Source organism: Nothobranchius furzeri, chromosome 16 (genome assembly GCF_043380555.1).
Source record: "Nothobranchius furzeri strain GRZ-AD chromosome 16, NfurGRZ-RIMD1, whole genome shotgun sequence".
Classification (NCBI taxonomy): Eukaryota; Metazoa; Chordata; class Actinopteri; order Cyprinodontiformes; family Nothobranchiidae; genus Nothobranchius; species Nothobranchius furzeri.
In genome coordinates this window covers 2,587,328-2,613,502 of record NC_091756.1, presented here as the reverse complement: position 1 = coordinate 2,613,502, position 26,175 = coordinate 2,587,328, and the positions used below count along the sequence as shown (strand labels likewise).

The window sequence follows — 26,175 nt, the reverse complement described above, 5'->3', positions numbered from 1 at the left end:
TAAATGGAAGAAGACACGTTGTTGACATCACTGTTAAAAAGCATTTGCAGTAACGTGAGTGTTGGCAAAACCAGATGTAGTTTTTATGTTGAGGCAGCGGAGAGTGTTTTTGGTAGATGCTGAAAGTAACTAACAAAGTAACTCGTAATCTAACTTAGTTACTTTTAAAATGAATGAATCAGTTAAGTAACTAAGTTACTTTTGGCAGCAGTAATCTATTTCAAGGTAACTGCCTGTGAGTTTGTGTTGACGTGTTTTAGAGTGTCCCCCACACACATCCCAGATCCTGTCCTCCACCTGCTGGTGACGGGCCTCGTCATCAACAGACAGTGCTCTGGCAGGGCCTCGGTCCTAACCAGATGCTTCAGAACGAAACGCGCTCCCACCCGTAAACCCACCTGTTTATTGTATATCTCCGAGAACTGGCATCAGGATTTTTATGAGTGAAATGGCAGATGGTTTGGGCTTTCGTGGTCCCGTATTTGCCTGTAAACCCAGTGTGGATTCCTGCTTCATTCCTCTGAAAGGAGCTCTGGTTTTCTGCCTCTTGCACATCTGCAGCTCAGTGTGATCTTGTTCTGAGGAATGCAGGGCACCATCTGCTGAGAGCCGCTCTCATGTTTAAAGCTAAAGTCTGAAACGCCGCTAAACAACACAACGTTTGAGTTTTCATTCTGAGCACAACAACCCACACGTAGCATCAAATATTTATCGTGCTAGCTGTCTTCCATCAAAGCTATCGGCTGCCTTTGCCTCCCTTTGCCCTCGGGTTAGTGCTGCAATGTCAGAGTATGCGGAGGAAAGAGGTCTGTTAAGTTTGTCTCCTTCCTATGTGTGCTGTGTGACCTTGATGGAGCTGAAACCAACTTTTACTGCAGCAGCAAGCACAACTCTGTGCAGGCATTGGAATGCAGACGGTCTTCCAGACAACAAGCTGTGTGTCGTGCACTCTCTCGTGTTCGTGGAGCCGTCCTCTCTGCTCTGAGCTGAACTCGGATGTGAGACAGACTCGGCCTTCACGGAGAGCTGGGTTATAGAAGGGTGGGTTAAAATGGAGTTGCTGTTGTTGTTTTTAAAAGTAGCTCAAATAGCAACATGCATCGATGACACAATGCTCACGGTCTTTGATCCTTTGCACACTTGTGTATTATGCACTCGAAGCCTTAAGCCTGCTTCGTGCTTCTCCGTCAGCTCCAACAGGGAGAGACACGCACGCACGCACCGAGATGTTTTGCCCTCATTCTTCTCCATCTCCTGAGTGTTGCAAAGCAATTCCCTGCCAGGACAGCAGAGGGCGCAGCGCTGTTCTGTGGTATCCTGTCTATGTTTGTGTTTATGTTTATTTATTTAGCAGACGCTTTTATCCAAAGCGACTTACAATTTATAACCTACAGGGCATGTTGTGATCTGTGGGGGAAACCGGAGTACCCGGAGGAAACCCACGCATGCATGGGGAGAACACGCAACTCCACACAGCCGGGTTTCGAACCTGCAACCTTGGTGCTGTGTGTCATGTATCGGTCCAAGACAGTGTGTTTATATTGTGTTTTTTGTATATAAGAGACTTTTTAACACGGACAGATTTGTCTCTCATCCTCCTCCACCTCTTCATGCGCTCGCCACCTCTACACCCACGTTTCCTGTCATTTCCGTCCACAAATAAAACGCTTGCTGCGCATCTTTTCACTCCTCCAGTCACGGGGGAAGGCTGAAGAAGGCCTGAGGAAGTTTGCAGCCTCAAACGAAACATAGCGGTAAACAAAACTGCTCTGTGTTTTGAAAAAAAGACCTACGGCATGGAATTAGAGACACGACACAGCAAGAACACACCTAAGATGTTAGCATTCTTCCTTACGTTAGATGCTAACTGTTAGCATTCTTCCCAACACACTGCATCAGCATCGTAAAACTGGGTTTTATGTTGAGGCAATCATTACAGTTAGTAGCATTTATGAATTAATTTACAAAATAATAATCTAATTCTAATCTAATTTAGTTAATTTTGACATACAGTAATCAGTAAAGTAGCTTAGTTACTTTTGAATGTAGTAATCAGTAGTCAGTAATCAAATTACTATTTCAAGGTAACTGGCAACACTGGCTGTAATCCCACAATGAATCTGCGTATTTCCACTAGTGCAGACTTGTGCAATAATCAGAATTTTATTTTACTTCCACAAAATGCTCCTTCTGGATTAGATATTACAGAAAATGGACAGTTTGCCATCTAATTTAAAAACCGACCATCAGCTTGGTCTCATAATGTATCTAAGAGGAAACCTGTCACTGAAATGCTCTCTCATTGTCGGTCTGGTGGTGAATAGAGGAAGAATAAAGGCAAATTTTCCTGTCCTTTCGTCTTTAAACTGTACATTTTCATTGTCCACTTTTCTTTTAGCCGAGAATTTAGATCACACCTTTTTTCCATCTGAAAACTGCAGTGGAATAATCAATGAACTGGAAGTGAAGGTAAAACATGTGGCTCTAGCAGTTGAGCAGCAGTAATGTGTGAGTGACAGATTGTGTTTGTCACATGGAGAAGAGCAAACCATTGCCCTGTTGTGGAGCTGACACGTTCTTATTTGAATGGAGTGTGCACAGAACTGCACTGCCTCGGTAACGTGAAAGCATCGTGGCATGAGGGCATGAAAGTCGAGGTTTGCAAACTGGGTCCAGACCGCGGGCTGAGGGACACTGAACTTAAGGCTCAGGAACCCTCTGCGGGTATTCTGGATTCATCAGCTGAATAGAGCGGGACTCTGAGTCTAGAGTATTGAACCTTTTCACAATATTCTGTTAGTCTGAGATTCTGAATGTGGGGTTACATACACTGTATGCCATAACCATCACTATTATAACAAAAGAAGGCAGAAACATCTGGATGTGCATGAATGAATCTGTCAGAATTACTGACAGTAATGAACTTTTGCACCAGATTTCTCCAGTTTAACCTTTGAATGCTAAAGTACACTAATCTAAAACTAGCTTGTCCTCCTTTCATTTGCCTTTCGTTGGCTCTAGTTGTTCAAACTCTGGCCTAATCCCATCAGATTCATTTTCCTCTCATCTACCTCTGGTTCATCTTTCCCCATCAATGCAACACATTCTTCACCTCCTCTCCCCACTCTGCATAACCCCATCTTACTCTCCCTTCATCACTTTAAATCACTGATTTAGCAGAGTGTCTATAAAATATTTACAGAGTGTGGTAGACTGGGCGGGGGGCAGATAAGAACGAGCAGTGGTGAATACCAATAGAGACCATGGATACACAGACAGCTCCTGGACTGATCTCTGGTGATGATTCACTTACCTCCACCCTCAGGATGCTTAATCAGCACCTTTACTCTAGTTGTCCTGAGGTGAAAGAAGACCAAGACTAAAGGTGGGATTTAAAGTCCCTCCCTTTTGACTGCTGTGTTGTACAGCAGTGGTTCCCATCCAGGGGTACGTGTACCTTTAGTGGTCCATGAGTGCATTACAGGGGGTACGCGTAGAAGTTAATATTTCATTACCCAGATGATGACACCATTCGGCTGGGATCTGCCTCGTTTTCAGCTAACTAGACTTAGAATTATGTTTTACTTTTATGAAAGAATGAAAGATGTGTGTCACGTTGTTGCTTCCCTTGCCCCCGTGCCTTGGCTTTTACCTTAATTGTGCCCACCTGCCACTTGTTACCTGAGTGTGTATATGAACCTTATTCTGCCATCTCTGGGTGTGTGAAATCGGTGGCTGGGGCCACTATACCTAGGAAGCGAGTCCGTGCTAGGCGGTCAATGGTCCCATGGTGGACTGAAGCATGTGGCGTTGCCATACGGGATAGGAATCAGACATGTAGGCAACTCAGGAAGCATCCGGTAGAAGTGTACGTGCTGGCCTATAAGAAGTTCAGAGCACAGGCTAGAAGGGTGGTGAGGGCTGCGAAGAAGGCTGGCTGTAGGGATTTTTGTGGCACGTTGGGGCCCCATAACACTGTCACGTCGCCGTGGGGTATGGTTCGCAAAATTTCTGGTTCGCAGGTGCGGCACAGGATACCAGTGCTTGTAGATGGAGGCCGGTTGACTTCGGATGATGAGGCGAAGGCGAATCTGCTGGCTGCTCGCTTTCAGAGGGTTCATAGCTTGACAAACATCTCGGCTGAGGACGGTGCTTACCGGGATGGTGTGTTGTCAAATTTTCTGGGTCAGCTGACAGAGGTTGAGGAGGGATCTGATGTCCTGAACCTCTATTTCTATATGGTAGAGCTTAAGAGAGCCATTCGTACTGGGAGAGATACTAGTCCTGGGTGGGATGGATTGGGGAACCCGCTGCTGCAGCGCGCTGGGGATCTGGAGAAGTTCTTCTCCTTTATTAACTTTGTTTGGGGGACTGGTCACTTACCCGCTGAGTGGAAGCATGTGGTCACTGTGCTGTTCCTGAAGCCTGGGAAACCTGTAGGGGCCCTGGATTCGTACAGGCCTATTGCTTTGACGTCTGTTGTATGTAAAGTGTGGGAGCATATGGTCACCTCATGGTTGGTGCACTTCCTGGAGTGCGGCGGTTTCTTTGCCTTGTACCAGTATGGGTTACGGCAGGGGCGTTCCAATATGGACACGGTAGTGCCCCTAGAACTGGAGGTCAGGCGGGCTTTGGCGAACAAGGAGGTGGTCTTGGCTGTGCTCCTGGATATAGAGAAGGCCTATGATATGCTGTGGAGGGCTGCTGGTGTCTCTGTAAGGAGCTAGGGTGCAGGGGAGGATGTGGCGGTGGATCAGGGGATTCCTATGTGACAGAACAATCCAGGTAAGGTTGGGTTCAGTGCTATCCAAGTTGGCTGGGGTGGAGAATGGGGTTCCGCAGGGCAGTGTGATCAGCCCGGTTTTATTCAACATCCTGATCAACGGTCTGTTTGGCTCCTTGGTTGGTGATGTAGACCGATCACTGTTTGTGGATGACGGGCCTTTCTGTAAGCGTGGTCGGAATCTTCAGTATGTTTTTCGTAAGATGCAGGAGAGCTTGGATGGTGTAGTGTCCTGGGCGAGACGCTGGGGCGTTTTTGGTTTTAAGAGGGGGGGTCCTGAGGTGGGGCTGTGGTTGGAGGGGCGGGACTTGGAATGGGTGTCAGTGTATAGGTACTTGGGCATGTGGTTGGATGAGAGACTGATGTGGAAGGTGCATGTGCGGGGCTTGGTGACCACGTGTGGCCGCATTCTGAATGTTATAAGGTGTCGGACTGGGGGTGGACAGAGCCACTTTGATATTGGTTTATGAGGGTATGATCAGGTTGGCCTTAGATTATGGGAGTTTCCTGTATGGTTCGGCTGCGCCTTCGACCCTGAAGCAACTGGATGTGTTGCAAGCAGCAGCTATGAGGGTGTGTACTGGGGCGTTTTGGTTGTCCCCGGTGGCATCCCTCCTTGTTGAAGCTGCAGACATCCCTTTGGAGTTTCAGTGGGTCAAGTTGGGGCTCCGTTACCTGCTGCAAGTTAAGAGCATTGGGGAGTCTGCCCCTGCGATGGCGTTGTTGAGCCAACATTGGGAATTCGAGGGGTCGAGCAGAAGAGTTGGGGGTGGTTTCCCAGATCATCTGAGGAGACAGGCAGAGGAGTTGGGCTTTCTCCAGTGGCCTGTGAGTTCTCATTTGGTTTGGGCTGCGGTTCCGCTCTGGTTATTGCCTGAACCTGAGGTTGATTTTTCTTTCTTGGGTCAAGGTCGGGCTGCTAGGAGGGCTGATGATTTTATGGGTTTTCTGGGGATGGTTTGGGGATCATATTTGCAGTTACTTACAGGTGGCTCGAAGGACCCGGTGAGTGGTAGAGTGGGGGTGGGGTTGGTGATTCCGAGTCTGGGTTACAGCTGTGGCCGCCGGCTTCAGGATGGCTGTTCAGTGTTTACTGCTGAGCTGGTGGCTATGTTGGAGGGTGAGTGGAGGGTTTTTACGTTTTCTACGGCCGGTTGGTGTCTATGACTGGCTGTAGCCAGGTTTGGCTGTAGGGCATTGTGTTGCTGTGGCAGCAATACGCCACAAGGCGTCCAGCCTTCCTTACCCAAAGAAGAAGAAGAAGAAGCATATATATATATATATATATATATATATATATATATATATATATATATATATATATTACAGCAGCAAATACACATGTCTAGCTGTTTCTCTCTTTAAAAACATGAGTTTTGTGCAGCTCTCTCCCTGCCTGTCTCTCTCCCTGTCTGTCTCTCTTCCTGCCTGTCTCTCTCCCTGCCTGTCTCTCTCCCTGTCTGTCTCTCTCCCTGTCTGTCTCTCTTCCTGCCTGTCTCTCTCCCTGTCTGTCTCTCTTCCTGCCTGTCTCTCTCCCTGTCTGTCTCTCTCCCTGTCTGTCTCTCTCCCTGTCTGTCTCTCTTCCTGCCTGTCTCTCTCCCTGTCTGTCTCTCTTCCTGCCTGTCTCTCTCCCTGTCTGTCTCTCTCCCTGTCTGTCTCTCTCCCTGTCTGTCTCTCTTCCTGCCTGTCTCTCTCCCTGCCTGTCTCTCTCCCTGTCTGTCTCTCTCCCTGTCTGTCTCTCTCCCTGCCTGTCTCTCTTCCTGCCTGTCTCTCTCCCTGCCTGTCTCTCTCCCTGGCTGTCTCTCTCCCTGTCTGTCTCTCTCCCTGTCTGTCTCTCTCCCTGGCTGTCTCTCTTCCTGTCTGTCTCTCTCCCTGTCTGTCTCTCTTCCTGCCTGTCTCTCTTCCTGCCTGTCTCTCTCCCTGTCTGTCTCTCTTCCTGCCTGTCTCTCTCCCTGCCTGTCTCTCTCCCTGTCTGTCTCTCTTCCTGCCTGTCTCTCTTCCTGCCTGTCTCTCTCCCTGTCTGTCTCTCTCCCTGTCTGTCTCTCTCCCTGTCTCTCTCTCTCCCTGTCTGTCTCTCTTCCTGTCTGTCTCTCTCCCTGTCTGTCTCTCTTCCTGCCTGTCTCTCTCCCTGCCTGTCTCTCTTCCTGCCTGTCTCTCTCCCTGTCTGTCTCTCTTCCTGCCTGTCTCTCTCCCTGCCTGTCTCTCTCCCTGTCTGTCTCTCTCCCTGTCTGTCTCTCTTCCTGTATGTCTCTCTCCCTGTCTGTCTGTCTCCCTGTCTGTCTCTCTTCCTGCCTGTCTCTCTCCCTGCCTGTCTCTCTCCCTGTCTGTCTCTCTCCCTGTCTGTCTCTCTCCCTGCCTGTCTCTCTCCCTGCCTGTCTCTCTTCCTGCCTGTCTCTCTCTGTGTCTGACCTCTAATAACCCCAGACCCGCTGATCAGAGCGTCGCTCTAACGGAGGCAGAGAGAAACAAAAAACCTCCAACCTTATTAAATCGTGCTGATAAAAAACGCAGCAAAGCATCGTTTCACCCGCAGTTATTCACTAGTGAAGTAAAACGTATCAATGATAAAAGGAAAAACATGAATCAGGACCTTCTTGCTGCACGGCAACAGCGCTAACCACTGCACCACTGTGCAGCCCTTATTTAAATATCCTCATCCTTATTTGTTCTGTGAGGATGTTTGTGTTGCATTGTTTGGAGAATGAATCATAACACAACATTAAAACTACTTTCATAAACCTAAATGGCATTCTATGCCTTTTAGGAGTATTTGTTCAGCTGAAGTTTATATGTGAGAAAATGTAAAAATCACACATGACTGCTGCTCATCTGCTGCAGCCACACGTTGTACTTTCTGAGCTCCAGTTCCAGTGATTATCCCTCTGCAGTTTTCAGATGGAACAAAAGGTGTGATCTAAATTATCAGCTAAAAGAAAAGTTGGCAATTTCAACACAGACTGCTATATGTATAGAATATTGTAATAATACCCATATGACCCATTCCTTCCCAAATGAATAATAAACCAGCTTTTATCAAGCCCCCCAGTCCTGCATGCTTTCCATGTCTCTGCTTCAGCCCACCTGATTTACATATCTGCATTACCTTCTCAGGATGACATCAAGTGCTGCACAAACCTGTTAATCACTCACTCATCTAGATCAGGTGTGTGGCAGCAGGGAAACACCTAAAACATGTAGGACGGGGGAGCTGAGGACCAGGGTTAAGACACACTGTGAAGGAAAACCAGAGCAGGGCTGCAGCTGCGACTGAGAGAGCGCCTGAAGCCTCGTTCACACTGAATGCAGAATGGATGCGGTCCAGTTTCACATGGATCAGAAATCATCGAGTCCATGCAGAACATTTACTCCAGCTGTGGTGCTGATCCAGATGCTGAGCTCCAGAAAGTTTCCACGTGGGGTCTGGACCCTGCTTGAGGATTGTTAAAGTTAAAGAGCTCACCTGAGCCAGGCAGGGAGTGAGACGTGGTTCAGCGTTGAGATTTACTGAAATTACTTTCATTTATTAATCAGTTGTACGTTCTACTTTTGGGGAATCGTCAACACGAAGGAGGTACTCGTGGTACGAGAAAATGCCTCAGGGGTCCGTGAGTCAAAAGGTTGGGAGCCACTGTTGTAAAGCACCTTGAGAGGTTTTGGGACTCTAGAAGTCACTCATTTACCAATTTCTTTTCCATCCTAACTGCTCAACGGATTTTTGAGGCTGTCGATGTGTTTGTCTCCAGGTGGGCGGGACTATGTACAACACTGGCAGACACGTTTCCCTACGATTGGATAAAGAACATTTGGTAAACATCTCTGGAGGCCCGATGACATACAGCCACCGTCTGGAGGAGATCCGGCTCCACTTTGGCAGTGAGGATGGTCAGGGCTCAGAACACTTGCTGAATGGACAATCCTTCTCTGGAGAGGTGAGTCTAAGTGTGAGGGACAGATAAAACCAGCACACCCGCCTCAGGATGCCCACAACAGAAGGGTCAGATAGAACGTATCCAGTATGTCAACTATTTGAGAAAAAGCAGGAAGGTGTGTACCTTCTTCAACAAGAGTAGTTTACCACACACACACGCACACACACGCACACACACGCACACACACGCGCACACACACACACACACACACACACACACACACTGTGTACTGTATGTATTTGATATGCAGCGATGGATTTTCTGTTGGCTCCCAAGGTGAGCAGGATTTCACAGTTCTTGGGCCACAACTATGGGACAACCTCCCGCTAGTGGACAGAAGAGCTCCATCAACGGATGTTTTTAGGAGTTAATTAAAGACCCGATCCTATGCTGGAGTGAGTTTTGTTAATCTAATGGGTTTTAGATGCTGTTACTGCTACTGTTTGGAAATTAGGCTGTTTTTATTATGTCGGGTTTTTACTGTTTTTACCTGATACATTTTTACTGTGTATTTTACTGTATTGCATACAACACGTTGCACATTATTAATGCAGAAATATGTTTTATGCATAAATGATGGTGATGATAACGATGACTGCAGAGTTAATGTAGGTCAGAAGGTCCTTTAGAAGCAACAGATGGACATGGAGATGGGTTTTCTTCCACAAATGTTTTTGCACTGGTGCTTAAGGCTGCAAATGCTTTTATTAGACCAAGGAGTGGGGTTCACTGCAGAAACTAATCTGGTTCTGACTGGACCGTGTTGTGTGGAATGGAGAGGCAGTCCTTGGTAAGTATCAGAGGGTAAAGGTGGATTGAAAGCAGCAGAAAATATGCATTTATTAAGAAAATGACAACTAACAAAACAGCGAGCAGGAGGTGGGGGTGCAGAAACTGAAAAGTTAAACAAAATGCAATGATGATCTAAAATACAAATGTCCTCGGGACAAACACTGTCAGTGTTTAATCCCAGGGTAAAAACAAGGTCCAGAGAATGCCCCCTGGTGTGTGTGTGGGGCCAGAAACATGCAGAATAAATGTGAAAGAACCCATGAAGCTGGAAAAGCTCATGGCAAAGTGGTATGAGTTGTGTTTACCACTAGGGGGCAGTAAAAGATGAGAGCACATAGTAAAGGTTGGTTTATGCTTGATGCGTCCGCGAGGTCTGCACGACTCCGCGTGGCAAAATTGCATCATTTTAACAACCACGCCCCTCCACCGCGTCTCCGCACGGCCCAAACTTTCCGCAACGCGCACCTAGGAAAATTTCTAACCACGCGGGAGGTCTGACGCGGAAAAACATGGCGGACCGGCAAGAACTAGTATGGCAGAGGTTGGTAAATACAGACATTTGTATGATTCAGCTCTCAGAGATCACCGTGATCAACATGTTGTTAATAATTCTTGGAGAGAAATAGCTCGCACTGTCGGAAAAGACGAGGACGCTGTTAAATATGCTGAAATGCCATGTTGTAAACAACAGTAATTTCTACTTCTACTATGTTGTAGTGTTGGATGCATGCCGTAGAGCTCCATGCTGCCCCCTACAGTTTGGGAGAATATTGGCTCACCGCAGAGACGAGCCGCACGAACCATAAACGCTGCGAGTTGTGAAGCACGTTCCATCCGCGAGCCGCATCACCAAGCGGAAAGCAAACGCGTCAAGCATAAACCAAGCTTAAGAGAGAAAGGTGCTTGAGTGGGAAGTTAACTCTTTAAGTGCCAAGTATCATTACTGACTTTAGCGAGCCACAAATATGATCCCTCATGAAGTTACTACTTTACACCAGATGATAGTGGAGATGTGTAACTTCAGGCTGAGCAACACTTAAGGGTGTGTTTATACTGAAAGTTTCAGAGTTTCGGAAGTTTGAAAAACTTCTCCCACCGAGAGGCTCCCGGTCGGAGAAACGAGGAGGCGAGTGCAGCACATAGAGAGCGAATATTAGAGGGATACAACTTATAATTGCTGGCATGTCTGGTCTTTGTTGAATGATCTCTTTGTCTGGTAATGATTAGCTCGGATTATGAAGCAGATGTCATGGCCTATGCTTTATTTTGCTATGCTAATTCAAACAATCAAGGTGTGTTATATAAAACCATAAATGCAGTGCTTTCCCCAGTTCAAAATCTATTTTCCTCTGTGTCCGCTGACTTGTGTAGCCAAATCCTGCAGTTTTTCTTAAATAAGATTACTGTAATCAGAGCTCAGATTCACCAAACCAACCATGTTCCTGATTCATTTACCCCCTCTTATGTGCAACTTCAAAGCTTTCAGCCCATCTCTTTGCCCTATCTAGAAAAAACTGTTGCAGCCATGAAACCCTCTGGCTCCCCAGATGATGTTATCCCACCTCGACTCCTGAAAGAGGTGTTTCCTTTAGTTAGCCATAGCGTGCTAGGCATTATAAATAGTAGCTTGACATTGGCTGAAGTTCCTCGTACCTTTAAACACGCTGTTCTACAACCAATCTTGAAAAAACCCGGCCTCGATCCCACCGATTACTCTAATCTACGACCAATTTCCAAATTACCGTTTTTAGCTAAGGTCCTTGAGAAAGTAGTCTATGCACAGTTGACGAAACATCTAAATGAATATCAGGTAATGGACACCTGTCAGTCTGGTTTTAGACAACAGCACAGCACTGAAACTGCTCACGTTCGGGTGTTTAATGACATTTTTCTGGCTTTAGACTCAGGTTTCCTTGTGGTTCTGGTACTTTTGGATCTATCTGCAGCATTCGACACGATCGATCATGACATTTTGATCACAAGACTTCACACTTGGGCTGGCATTTCAGGCACAGCCCTGGATTGGTTTAGGTCATACTTTTGTAACAGGTCTGCTAGGGTCATGTTGGATGGCTGTTCATCCGAGTCACAGCCTCTACGTTGGGGTGTCCCACAAGGTTCAATTCTCGGCCCGTTACTGTTCAACCTCTATATACTGCCCTTAGGAGCCATTTTCAGAAAGCACGCTGTCTCATACCATCTTTACGCTGACGACTGTCAAATCTACTTTTCATTTAAGCCAACTCAGTCAACGCAAGTTCTGTCTGATTGTATCCTTGAGGTCAAGCAATGGCTAGCTGACAACTTCCTCCATCTTATTGACTCCAAAACTGACTTAATCGTTTTCAGTCCTAACAGTACCACGGCGACTCATCAACCTGCCCTCAACTATCTCTCACCTAATGTATCCTCTGTGATCTCCAACCTTGGAGTAAAAATGGACCAGGCTCTGAAGATGGATGCCCAGGTCAATAACACAGTTAAATCATGTTTTTACCAACTAAGACGCATCTCAAAACTAAAGCACATCCTGAGTGTACGTCTTCTGAAATCGGTGGTCCACACTTTTATCACCTCAAGGCTGGATTACTCTAACTCCTGCTTATACGGCATCAGTAAAGCAGCTCTCTCTAGACTTCAGCTGGTCCAGAATTCAGCAGCTAGGTTGCTGACTGGAGCTGACAGAAGACAACACATTTCTCCAATTCTGAAATCTCTCCACTGGTTGCCCGTGCAGTTCAGGATAAACTTCAAAATTATGCTTCTCACTTACAAATCCTTGAACCATCAAGCTCCTCCATATCTGTGTGAACTTGTCCATTACTACAACCCGCCGCGTGCTCTCAGGTCTGAAGATAAGCTCCTCCTAGCTGTTCCCAATGCACGTTTAAAAAGCCGTGGAGAAAGGGCTTTCTCTGTCTGTGCACCCAAGCTGTGGAACGCATTACCACTGCTAGTGAGGCTAGCACCAACAGCTAGCATTTTTAAATCACGCCTGAAAACTCACTACTTCAACCTAGCTTATACAACATAATTATGAACCTCACTTACATCTGCACTGTTTATAAACTGACCCCACAATTATCGACTTCCGTATTATTGAGGTTCTTTGTAAAATGTTTTTTCCTATTTTTACTTCACCCTGTGTCTTAATGATTTTTTAGCTGTTATTTTTGGGAATTTTCTTGTATTTCCTTTTTATCTTTTATCTGTGTTCGACATGTTTATATAACGCCTGTTTAATTAACCAACATTTTTAGTGTACAGCGCCTTGTTGGGTTGTAATGCCTTGTGAATGCGCTTTATAAATAAAATTGGATTGGATTTTTATGGCACATTTGAAACACAAAGGCAACTCAAAATGCTTTACAGAAGCAAGAACAGCAAACACAGTAAATCAAAAGAAGATGTAGATATTAATTACAGATTCAACAAACAGATAAAAGATGTAATCAAACGTCATAAGTGGACAAATTTTAACTTTAACCTGTGACATGTGGACATTTCCTTCTTGTGCGGACATTTAGCTGGTCCACACAATGCTAAACTGGTTCCAGAACCAGAGCCATCCGTTGAGGTGAGTCTGACTATATCCGGTCGGAACCTCTCTTTTTTTATGTGGCCCGCGAGATGAATACCAAAAATATATTAAAACTGGCCCGCTGGCCGATTTTACCGCAAAGACTACAACTCCCATGCTTTGCGGCGTCAGCGCGGAGCCAAAGCGCCCCCTCCTTTGTGTTTTTTCCAGCGTCTGCTGCCGGTGTCTGCAGCTCCGCTGTCTCAGTCAAACTAAACACTCCTCTCACTCAGCTATTTCCCGACGTTGAAGCCCAGAAACGGAGATTCTAGCCGCTCAGTAATGTGTTCACGACTGAAAGAGAAAGTTTTCCAACTAACGTCCAGACAGAGCTGATATAACTCCAGCGAGCAGCGACACGCTCAAACCAACACGACTCTTTGGTTGTGTTTCCTCCCCGACACACAACAACGTGGTCAAGCTGCTCAGACATGTTCATCAGCACAAACCTATGTGAGCACCTGTTGTCATCTAATGTTGTCATTATTATGATGAAGATGAACAAAACAACAGGAGTCTCCTCCTCAGCTCAGATCAGCCCCATGATGCAGGTATCTGGCTGGAACAGGTGAGCATCACAGTAAACCAGTGGAGCAAACTGAGCTTTAAATATGTTGGTTTTCTGCTCTTTTTCTGCTCCAAAACATGAAAGTTAACAGGTGAGATGTTGCATTTTCATTTAAGATAAAATGATATTTTTATTTTGTTGTTGGCCCGTGAGAAAAGATTTAACCTACAGTAAACAGGAAGTGGAAAGGCTGCAGATAGATGAATAGAATAGAAAATCCCTTTATTGTTCCTCAGTGGGGAAAGCTAGACGTCACAGCAGCGATGACACGTATTACAGGAGAAAAAAGGAGAATAAAAAATAAGAAAAATGAAGAAACAAGAAAACATAAATCCTGAATAGATTTTAAAAATGCTGATTATACCACAAGTAATGAATACCACTGAGGCCTTTTATTTAAAACGGACTTGCTCATGTGTCATTTGGTTATTCCACATTCAGTGTTAATGCAGAAATAAGTTTGTTTCCAAGTTAAAAGGTTCAAAATTGCATACATGTTGATAAAGAAAATGTGCAAATTTGCCGTCACTTTTTCAAAAAATATTAAGTTTTGCCGCAATAAACAGTAAGTGACAGTGTGTTTTGTGCGGCCGGTGTGTGGAGCAGTTTGGGTGCCGCTCGAGCAGACATGAAAAAGATGATGATGAGTATCATAGTACTGTAGGGGGGGTTGGGGGCATTTTGTACATTTTCTATTTAAAAGCATCATTCTGGTGCATTTAGAGATAAAAGTAGAGTTACAGTCTGGTGAGGAAGTATGATAAAGTATCTGTACTTGTTCATGGTATTATAATATTATATGTGATTGATTACACATCCTGTCCTGTCTTCAATCATCATGAACACCGACTACAGAGAAATCCTCTGATGCATCCATGCTGCCCAGTACCAGACCTGTATGATGTCACTAGTTACTGAAGAACCAATCAGCTGGCAGAGCTACTGGTGAACGTGTGAGCATACACAACTTGCAAAACTACGTGACTCAATTTAAGGAACAAAGTGGAATCCAGCTGCTGTTATTTATTTGCTGTTGTTGTTTATAGAAACTAAATCTATCTGCAGGGCTTTAGGCCCAGGGCAGATTTTTAGACCAATGATTTCATAGCCGTGGCGCTAGACTTTCAGGCGTGGCGCAGTAGGGGAAACACCGATTGTGACGTAGATCTGTCAGGCTCTTCAAATCCTAGAGTTCCACCATCTATTTTCTCTCAGAGGCTGATGCAGGAGACAGGTGTAGGAGTCTATTTTAATGTTCAGCCTGATTATATGATGTTGTTTCTCTCCACTGCCAGGATTAAAGCCATGAAAAACACACCGCTGCACTTCTGAAATGACGCTGTGAGTAAATAAGCCGCTGCGTCACACGTAAGCTTAATGTATATGAAAATGCATCTGCAGTACTGCAGTACTTTTACTTTGAAAATTACCGGGGATTTTACACTGAAACCGTGTGTGATTTCCTCTCTAGTCCTATGTTAACTGAAGAAATTGATGCATCCCTGAAGCGGCTCACAACCGGCTGCACAACCAGTAGGCTTTGGTCACTGGACCTCAGGGACCTGCTGGGGGTGTTGTCAGTGAGGCGGTGCCCCATAAAAATACATTTTTTTATTACTGATCATGATTCAATTCAATTCAATTCAATTCAAAAATACTTTATTACCGTATTTTCCGGACTATAAGCCGCTACTTTTTCCCAACGCTTTGAACCATGCGGCTTTACTGAAGCTTTCCTTCACCTGCAGGGGGCGCTTTAGCAGAAAGTGAAACAGGTGGAAGTTAAAAGTGGAAATCGAAGAAAGTGCTCATTTTAATTTAGCACATGCAAACAGCCGGCACAACGAAGAATGTTTTTCAAATCCATACCCCCTCATCATGGAAACTACACGTATGAGTTCATATGTTGCCACATTTGAGTTGAAGGCCATCGATCTGGCAGTAAAGGAGGGAAACAGTGCTGCCGCACGTAAGCTTGGCATGAATGAATCCATGGTTCGGCGCTGGAGACGGCAGCGGGAAGAACTCATTCAAGCCAGCTTCACCCGGGGATGATGACAGCGACACTGACGTCGCCACAGAAAAGGTATGTGACGAAGCTCTTCTGAGGCTGTTCAACTCCGACACTGAAGAAGAGGACTTTAATGGCTTTAGTGCGCAGGAGGAAGATGAGAGGGAATGACTTCTTCTGGTAGGCAAGTGTGTTTTATTTACTAACCAGGCATGTTTTGTCTCGTCGTCTCGTCTTCCTCCGCTTATCCGGGTCCGGGTCGCGGGGGCAGCATCCCAACTAGGGAGCTCCAGGCCGTCCTCTCCCCGGCCTTGTCCACCAGCTCCTCCGGCAGGACCCCAAGGCGTTCCCGGACCAGATTGGAGATGTAACCTCTCCAACGTGTCCTGGGTCGACCCGGGGGCCTTCTGCCGGCAGGACATGCCCGAAACACCTCCCCGGGGAGGCGTCCAGGAGGCATCCTGACCAGATGCCCAAACCACCTCAACTGGCTCCTTTCGATCCGGAGGAGCAGCGGTTCTACTCCGAGTCCCTCCCGAATGTCCGAGCCCCTCACCCTATCTCTAAGGCTGAGCCCGGCCACCCTACGGAGGAAACTCATTTCGGCCGCTTGTATCCGCGATCTCGTTCTTTCGGTCATTACCCAAAGCTCATGACCATAGGTGAGGATTGGGACGTAGATCGACCGGTAAATCGAGAGCCTGGCTTTCTGGCTCAGCTCCCTCTTCCCCACGACAGATCGGCTCAGCGTCCGCATCACTGCCGACGCCGAACCAATCTGCCTGTCGATCTCCCGATCCTCCTACCCTCACTCGTGAACAAGACCCCGAGATACTTAAACTCCTCCACTTGAGGTAGGACCTCTCCCCCGACCCGGAGGTGGCAAGCCACCCTTTTCCGGTCGAGAACCATGGTCTCAGATTTGGAGGTGCTGATCCTCATCCCAGCCGCTTCACATTCGGCCGCGAACCTACCCAGCAAGAGCTGAAGGTCAGAGCTGGATGAAGCTAGGAGGACCACATCATCCGCAAAAAGCAGAGACGAGATTCTCCTGCCACCAAACTCGACACACTCCACACCACGGCTGCGTCTAGAAATTCTGTCCATAAAAGTGATGAACAGAACCGGTGACAAAGGGCAGCCCTGGCGGAGTCCAACCCTCACTGGGAACAGGTCCGACTTACTACCGGCTATGCGGACCAAACTCACGCTCCTCTGGTAAAGGGACTGAATGGCCCTTAACAGAAAGCCACCCACCCCATACTCCTGGAGCGTCCCCCACAGGGTGCCCCTGGGGACACGGTCATAAGCCTTCTCCAAATCCACAAAGCACATGTGGATTGGTTGGGCAAACTCCCATGCCCCCTCCATCACCCTTGCAAGGGTATAGAGCTGGTCCACAGTTCCACGGCCAGGACGAAAACCACATTGCTCCTCCTCTATCTGAGATTCAACTATCGATCGGACCCTCCTCTCCAGTACCTTGGAGTAGACCTTTCCAGGGAGGCTGAGGAGTGTGATCCCCTATAGTTGGAACACACCCTCAGGTCACCCTTCTTAAAGATGGGGACCACCACCCCGGTCTGCCACTCCCTAGGAACTGCCCCCGATGACCACGCAATGTTGCAGAGACGTGTCAACCATGACAGCCCTACAACATCCATAGCCTTGAGATACCCAGGACGAATCTCATCCAACCCTGGGGCTCCGCCGCTGTGTAGTTCTTTGACTACCTCAGCAACTTCTGCCCCCGAGATCGGACAGTCCATCCCCAGGCCTCCCGGCTCTGGTTCCTCCTCGGAAAGCGTGTAGGTGGGATTGAGGAGCTCCTCAAAGTATTCCTTCCACCATCCGACTATAGCCTCAGTTGACGTCAGCAGCTCCCCATCCCCACTGTAAACAGTGTGAGCGAGTTGCTGCCTTCCTCTCCTGAGGCGCCGGACAGTTTGCCAGAACCTCTTTGGAGCCGATCGATAGTCTTTCTCCATGGCCTCACCAAACTCCTCCCACGCCCGAGATTTTGCCTCGGCAACTGCCACTGCTGCACCCCGCTTGGCTATCCGGTACCTGTCTGCTGCCTCCGGAGACCCACAGACCAGCCACGCCCTGTAGGCCTCCTTCTTCAGCCTGACGGCTCCCCCAACCTCTGGTGTCCACCAGCGGGTACGGGGGTTGCCACCACGACTGGCACCGGCCACCTTACGACCACAGCTAGCAACAGCCGCCTCGACAATCGCAGAGTGGAACAAGGCCCACTCGGACTCAATGTCCCCCACTGCTCTCGGGACGTGGTCAAAGCTCTGCCGGAGGTGGGAGTTGAAGACCGTCTTGACAGGTTCTTCTGCCAGGCGTTCCCAGCAGACCCTCACTATGCGTTTGGGTCTGCCAGGTCTACGCGGCATGTTCCCTTGCCATCTGATCCAACTCACCACCAGGTGGTGATCAGTTGACAGCTCCGCCCCTCTCTTCACTCGGCAGTCCAAAACATACGGCCGCAGGTCAGATGATACGACTACAAAATCTATCATCGACCTGTGACCTAGGCTGCCCTGGTACCAAGTGTACCGGTGGGCATCCTTATGTTCGAACATGGTGTTCGTTATGGCCAAACTGCGGCTTGCACAGAAGTCCAATAACAAAACACCGCTCGAGTTCAGATTAGGTGGGCCGTTCCTCCCAATCACACCCCTCCAGGTCAAGCTGTCATTGCCCACGTGAGCATTGAAGTCCCCCAGCAGGACAATGGAGTCCCCTGATGGAGCACTATCTAGCACTCGTCCCAGGGACTCCAAAAAGGGTGGGTACTCTGAACTGATATTTGGCCCATAAGCACAAACAACAGTCAGGACCCGTTCCCCGACCCGAAGGCGCAAGGAAGCTACCCTCTTGTCCCCCGGGGTAAACCCCAACACACAGGCAGAGAGTCTCGGGGCTAACAAAAAGCCAACCCCAGCCCTCCGCCTCTCACCCGGGGCAACTCCAGCAAAGTAGAGTGTCCAACCCCTCTCCAGGTCTCGGGTTCCAGAGCCAATGCAATGTGTCGAGGTGAGTCCGACTATATCTAGCCGGTACCGCTCAACCTCTGCCACAAGCTCCGGCTCCTTCCCCGCCAGCGAGGTGACGTTCCATAACCCAAAAACTAGTTTTCTTGTCCGGGGATTGGACCGCCAAGGCTCCCGCCTTGGTCTGCCACCCGATTCGCATTGCACCGGACCCTTCATGTTCCTCCTGCGGGTGGTGGGTCCACAGTTGGACGAGCCCATGTATCCGGTTCGGGCTGGACCCGGCCGGGCCCCATGGGCGAAAGCCCGGCCACCAGGCGCTCGCTCACGGGCCCCAACCCCAGGCCTGGCTCCAGGGTGGGACCCCGGTAACCCTCCGGGCCGGGTACTCCGACTCTTCGTTTTAACCGCCATGAAAGATCCTTCGAACCGTTCTTTGTCTCACCCTTCACCTAAGACCAATTTGTCATGGGAGACCCTACCAGGGGCACTAAGTGCCCCAGACAACATAGCTCCTAGGATCATTAGGGCACTCAAACTCCTCCACCACGATAAGGTGACGGTTCAAGGAGGAGGGCATGTTTTGTGTGCAGTTTTATTTTCTAATTATCCAGGGCTTATTAGTGCTGTGTCAGCGCTGTTCTTTTCCTCTAAACATGCAGATTACCGGTAATAACGTGTCAGTGCTGTTTTTATTTTATAACCATCCAGAAATATGAATGCTATCAGTGCTGTTTTCTTTTCTAAACTTGCAGGCACGTTCACCCGTGTTTAAAATTCGTTTTGTTGAAGTAAAACAACGAAAAACCTCCGTGTAGCGTCTTTCTGTCTGATTATCTTATGTTATGGCCGTACATGCGCTGTGCGCCAGAGACCTGCATGTGGCTGCTGCGCCGCGGCTTGTATTCGAATGCAGTGTGTGTGTAGAAAACCTTTTTTTTGTTGGTGCGGCTTATATTGAGGTGCACTCTATAGTCTGGAAATTACAGTAATCCCAGAGGGAAACTGATTGCTGTAGTAGCTCAGAATAATAATAATAATCAAGTCATCAAAGAGTTGTTGTATATTACAACGGCTGTTGGCAGGAAGGATCTCCAGTAGCGGTCAGTGTTGCAGCCAAACTGAAGAAGCCTCTGACTGAAGACACTCTTCCGTTGTCGGACAGTCTTGTGAAGAGAATGCTCAGGGTTGTCCATCATTTTCTTGATTCTCTGGAGAATCCTTCTTTGCATCATCTCCTCCAGCGGTTCCACAGTCGTCCCCAGAACAGAACCAACCTTTGTTATTAGGCTGTTGAGCCTTTTCAGGTCCCTGCTTCTGATGCTGGTACCCCAACAGACGATGGCTGAAGAGATTACACTCTCAACAACAGACTTGTAGAAGATTTTGATGGAGAAAGAATAGAAAGAATTACCCCGACGCATGCAGACGAACTGACATTTTATTCTACGCACATCGCAGATGTAGCTAAATCACTCAAGAAAAGATTCCCATCTGAACATCTGAGCTGGACACTGCTCAGCGCAGCTCGCTGTCAGCGTGTACTACATAAGGTCCACAGCGAGCTGAAGTTGTGGAGATTGGCTTGGAGCACGTCGCAGAACCAGAGCACATGCGAGAAGGTTCCTCCCACTGAAGCGAGTGTTTTCCAAACCCTGTCTTTCAGAGAGACTTGTCACTTAGAAAATATTCCCTGATTATGAAACTCTGGCTGAATAGCGCTTGTTCCTGTCTCCAATGTGGCGACACATCCAGGAGCCGTCTGAGGAGAAGCCCAGAATCTCACATCTTCAGCTCAGAACACGCATATGATTACGCACAAGCGTGACGCGTCAACCCGGTCTCACAGTAAGACCGGGTTGGACCTGTTCAGGTTTACGCAGACAATCTTTACATTTAGAATTAGCATACAGATGTAAAATTAATGCATTAAAATATAAAGCATTTTATTTAAATATCCATTCATTATTTTACAAGCAGAGAGCCGCATCAGATGGATGGAAGAGCCGCAGGTTGCTGACCCCTGATCTAGACATTTGTTTATAAAACCCTTGTGTGGAGATCCTCATGCGATCCAGGGGGTCAAGAGGTCGGGATGGACACTGCCGATGGCGTGGACATCTAGGTACCAGGATCTCGTAGATTAGCTCAGATATGACCCGTCTAGTCTTGAGATATCTCCAGGTCATGACAGGAAGCTGGAATGCTTCTTATGCATCTGAGGCTGTTTGGTGGCTCTTAACCTTCCTACGTTTTTCTCTAGGCACTTATTTTTGAAATATAATCCATCACTCTGAGTTTTTCATGCAGGCTGAACGTGAATAGTCTCCTACACCTATCTCCTGCATTAGCTTCAGATAGAAGATAGTGAAACTATAGGATTAGATAATTCTGACAGGTGACTTCTGTTAATAGAGTAAGGTGTGTTGACTGCTGGCTCCTGCAACAAATTTTGTATTTCTCATTTAATCCCGACATAGCTACCTAACACTGATGTCTGGTGGCTGCTGGAGAGTGGATCTTTTAGTGGACAACATGTCTAAAGCAAAAAGACAAGCTGAAAAGAATATAGCAGTTGAGAGCAGTGCTAATGCTAGCTCAGCTGCACTAAATCCAGCGTTCAAGGCTTTGCTGGAACAGCACAGATCAGCAATAGCTGCTGATTTTAAGATAATGTTGGATAAAACAAATGACCAGTTGGACAAAATCCAAATTGAAGTTGCAGACCAGTGACAACGTATTGGTGAACTCGAATTGAATGCGGAAGATGTTGCCCAGCGCTTAACGGCACTTGAAGCTACTTGTCATTTTCTACAGGAGGAGAACAAACCTTTCAAAACCAAACTTTCTGACCTGAAGAGTATAAATAGAAGATGGAACATTCATCTGGTGGGGTTGCCAGAACCATTGGATGTGGGTCCACGGCCAACTGACTTCTTTGCTTGGGGAAGTAGTCGGCACAGAAATGTTTCCATCCCTGCCGGAGCTAGATAGAGCCCTGTGCAGCCTCAAACCCAAACCGAGCTCCAAGAGAAGCCGTGATCGGTTCAATTCAATTCAAGTTTATTTATATAGCGCCAAATCACGACAAGAGTCGTCTTAAGGCACTTCACATAATAAACATTCCAATACAGGTTAGTTCATTAAACCAATCAGAAAAAAATTGTTTCCTGTGTGAGGAACCCAGCAGGTTGCAAATTGCAATTTTACAGCAATCCTCATACTAAGCAAGCATGTAGCGAAAGTGGAGAGGAAAACTCCCTTTTGACAAGAAGAAACCTCTAGAGTGTCGTGGTTATTAGCCAACAAACAATTTGTAAGCTTTACTTACTCTTTGGATTCATCAATAAAATTCGTAAATATGGAAATATTTACCGATTTATTACGTAATTAGGATATCCGTGGATATACCTCGGGGCACCACCCCTTTTTACAGGGGAAAAATGAATCCAAACCTCTATCAATCTGTCTAAAATTCGTCAAATTATTTTAACAAGCAGCGGCCATATTCTATCCACACAGACAAATTCACTTGAGACAAAACTTAATTGGCAATAACATTTATTAACTAATATATTCACCTTAGCTCCTTCAAAACGCGAGCCAATCAATATCAACCAACTGATTTTATCAAACAAACAACAAGCAATGAAACCATGGAATGATAATGTGAAGTAACAATCTAATCAGACCGGTGGAGTGAGATGGTGATGTGATCAGCAATGGTGAGGCTGCTTGATGATGTAAACAGGCAGAGATAGGCTGATTACCAAACTGGAGGGAGTTTTGAAAACAAAATGGCGGATCCTTTGTTTGGCTGACCAAAGGATTGAACTGTGTGTGTGTGTAATTTAGCTTGTCTTCCCAAACACGCACAATCAGTGGGTGTAGGACCCTGATCAGACACGTATTTGGCGGTGTGAGCAAACGTTCACAGTAAACTTAATCAAAACACTTCAAATCGCTTCACAAAGATCAAGAAAAAAACAACAGATCAGTCATAAAGGCAAATCACATATCTAAACAGTCTGTCAGCCTAGCCACAGCATAAACAAACTTAGATATTAAACAATAAAAGAAACTGAGCTTACTTCGAGATGGTCCGTTGAAGCTTATGGTACAGAAGAGAGAGACCGTCTGTTATTTTAAAGCAGTCACGTGGTCGACCGCTTGTGTTGGACTATTAGAGAAACGGGAGAAAAAGAGAGAGATAAAAAAAAGAAAAAAAATCTTGCCTGAACGAACACAAGGCGTCCCTCTGTGTCCGGGGCTGAGCAGATCAGATGGCGTTGGTCCGTTGATCTCAGCAGCTAGGCCTCATGCACACGCTGTCCGGAGCGGTAGGAGCAGAGGCGGGGGGGTCTCCTTACACCAGATGAACTGGACGGGAAGAGAAAGAGTTCCGCTCCGCGTTTCGGCTTTATAGACTCATCCAGTGGGCGGTCTCTGTAGGGGCCGGTATCCACCGTGTCAGACTTGACGTCACTTGATAATGTCATCAAGCTGCTGCCGGCTGCAGAGGATCATGGGACATGGAGTCCCTGCTGGCGCTGATATTAACATGCTTTATTGTCTACGCTTCAGGGCGTAGATGGCACAGTCCTTTGGAGAAAATACTGCGTAGTAATTTTCTCATGAGGGCAGGACCCCAACAAGAGGATCCTGGTTCTCATGTGTTTTCATCACATCCAGACAAAGGAACTTCTGATGAAGGAGACGACGTGGGACTTTAGAATACTGCGGACACAAACCTCAATTCTACAAGGACAACAACACGGATGTTCAAAAACAACGAGTCCAGTACAATGATGGCAGGCTGAGCTATACAAGAGAGGTCTCCGTCCCTCCCTTCTCTTCCCGGCCAGACCAGGTCATCCTTCCAGATGGTAAACATCAAAGGCTGAGCTCCGTTGCTGAGGCCACCCGCCTCGTTCAGACTATGCAGGGAGACCAAAGTTCTCCGCCTTGACGTGGATGCTCTAGCTGGCCAGAACACTAACACTCACATCGATGCACTAATATAAGGGACGGATTCACCTACCAGGTCGCTCCAGTTAATTGTGACATTTAGGGATGTGGTGTTTATAACGTGCAGGTAGAAGCTAGCAGCATGGGAGTGGAAGACGTGAATGGGATGACGCGGTGGCGGTTTTTTGCAACCTGTGGGGGTGGCATTTTGGTTTGTGTTTCGTTTTCTATTTGTGGTTTATGATCTTTGATATTTTTATCTTTATTTTTGTATTGATCTGTGTTGCTTTTTCTCTGGGCCACATTACACGTACAGTCAACAGCATTCTCTGAATGGGTGGTGATCCCACTATCGTCAGTTGGAATGTGAAAGGCTGAATCATACAATAAAAAGAAAGAGAGTCGTGTCACGTCTAAAGCAATTTTACCCTGGGATAGTATTCTTGCAAGAAACTCACCTCGAGGACTTGGATCATTCACGCTTAGCAAAATGTTGGCCAGGACACTTGTTTCATTCAGATTATAAAGCTAAAGCCGTGGGTACTGCTGTACTTGTGGATCCATTTGTTCCATCTAATGTTGGATCAAATAGAAAAGGGCGGTTTGTAATAGTTTCTGGCACACTTGGTAATAAGCTGGTGACCCTAGCCAACCTTTATGCTCCCAATTGTGATGATTTACAAGTTTTTCGTAATGTGTTTTCACAGCTCTTGGGTTTAAATACCAACTCTTTAATTTTAGGGGGTGACTTTAATTTGTTTTTGGATGCAGTGCTAGACTGGTCACCCACCAAACCTGTTACTCTCATCAAATCTGCAACTTACTTAAAATCTTTCCTTGAAGAATATAATCTCTGGCGATTTTTGCATCCCACTGACAGAGAATATTCCTTTTTCTCTCATGTACATCATACTTACACCAGGATAGATTATTTTTTTATCGACAGCTTATTAATCAATAATGTGAGAACTTGTAGTTATGAAAGCATTACAATCTCGGATCACGTCCCTCTTGTGCTTTAATAAGACCTTTCAAGGCTGGGATATTAGGAGAAAATATTGGAGACTAGATCATTGCTGCTTACAGATGAACAATTCATTTCAACATTTTTATTAAAATTAAACAGTTTCTGAATGAAAATAGAACACCTGGTATGCAAAATAATATTATATGGGAGGCTTTAAAGGCCTTTCTCAGGGGAGAAGTTATCTCTATAGCAGCTTTTAAAAAGAAATCTGCAATGCGCGAGCAGAAAGCCGTTTCAGAGCAGATTCTCTGCAAATGTTCTGAAAAAATGAGTGAACCTGGTCTATAAGGGCCTCTGAGAAGTTGTTATGAATAGCAACCGTCAGGTTGGCTAAACTGGCGTACAAATGCGTTTTGAACTTACGGTGCAGTCACTGAAGACTTAGTCACATGTTTATCAGTCTGTTTGTAGTTTGGACTGAAATGAGGACGACATGTCTTTGTGATGTTTTTAAAGAGCAAGTCCCCTCTAAATCAACTTTTTTCCCCTGATTAACTATATAAATGCGTGTCTAATCGTGCTGCAGACACGTGTAGTCAATAGTTTAGAACTTTAGTGCATTTTAGTTAAAATGTTAATTTTCTGCCTAAAACTGTCAGTGTTGTGCCGTTGTCAGGTAAAAACTCTGCACTGCAGTTGAATTTAAATCTGCCATCGCTATTGGCTAAGAGGTACCCCAGGGTGCTAGCTAGTACCATATGATGTCACAATGTCGTTGTGAGCCTGTGTGTGTGTGCATTTGTTAGCGGCCCCGCCCTCTCGGTCTGCTAGGCAACAGCATTTGTTGCATTTTTCAAACAGGAAGTGGAAGTTGAGTAAGAATCTGGCAGGGGTGACTTGCTCTTTAAAGAAAAGGAGCCCCATTTTCAACATTTTGTGTAAATTTAAATAACAACAGAATGTCAGTGAATAGATTTATTGTGTCTGATTAAACATTTACTTCATCCTCCTGCCAGAAACCAGCTCCATCTAGAGAACACGTTCCCTCTCCTTCAGGCTCGCTTCTGTCTGCATGCCACCTTCAGCTCTTCAAGGTGTTTTTTAATCAAAAGAGTAAAAGAATTTCTGCTAACCATCTCTCCATTGCCCCCATTTGTGGATTGAAAGGCGTGTGTGTGTGTCCTTGAAGTGTGAACAAGAAGAGCAATTTTCAAATCTTTTACAGCAGAACATCCTTCAGAAATGGCGGTGCCGGGTTGGAGCTGTGGGTGGGAGGGTGTAGTTTTGCACCCTTGAAGCAGCTTCATAGTCTAATCTCAAAATGAAACACCTCGCTTGTGGTGCTAATATATTCCAAACAATATTTCTCCGGTGCTGCCGTGTTTACACGCTGTGAGAAGGCTCGCTCATCGTATTCTTTTGATACCAGGAGAAGCAAACAAGCTTTCAGTGTAGAGGGAAGCAGGTGGAAGCTGCCCTCTCCAGCCCATCCAGATGTCTGGACTAGCAAATGCATGTTTGTGTAATGAGATGGAAAAAGATCGTTAGCTATAATAAGATGCTGATGGTTGAATA

General features: G+C 46.6%; 1 protein-coding gene across 1 annotated transcript in view; it reads left to right on the top strand.

Moving 5' to 3' along the window:
• The window catches only part of ca10a (carbonic anhydrase Xa), a 239,639-nt gene that overhangs the window by 169,479 nt on the left and 43,985 nt on the right, over positions 1-26,175 (top strand). Inside the window, exon 4 of the mRNA XM_054736412.2 lies at positions 8,527-8,712. Within this exon, the coding sequence (XP_054592387.1) occupies positions 8,527-8,712 (186 nt within the window). The remainder of the gene's footprint in view (positions 1-8,526; positions 8,713-26,175) is intronic.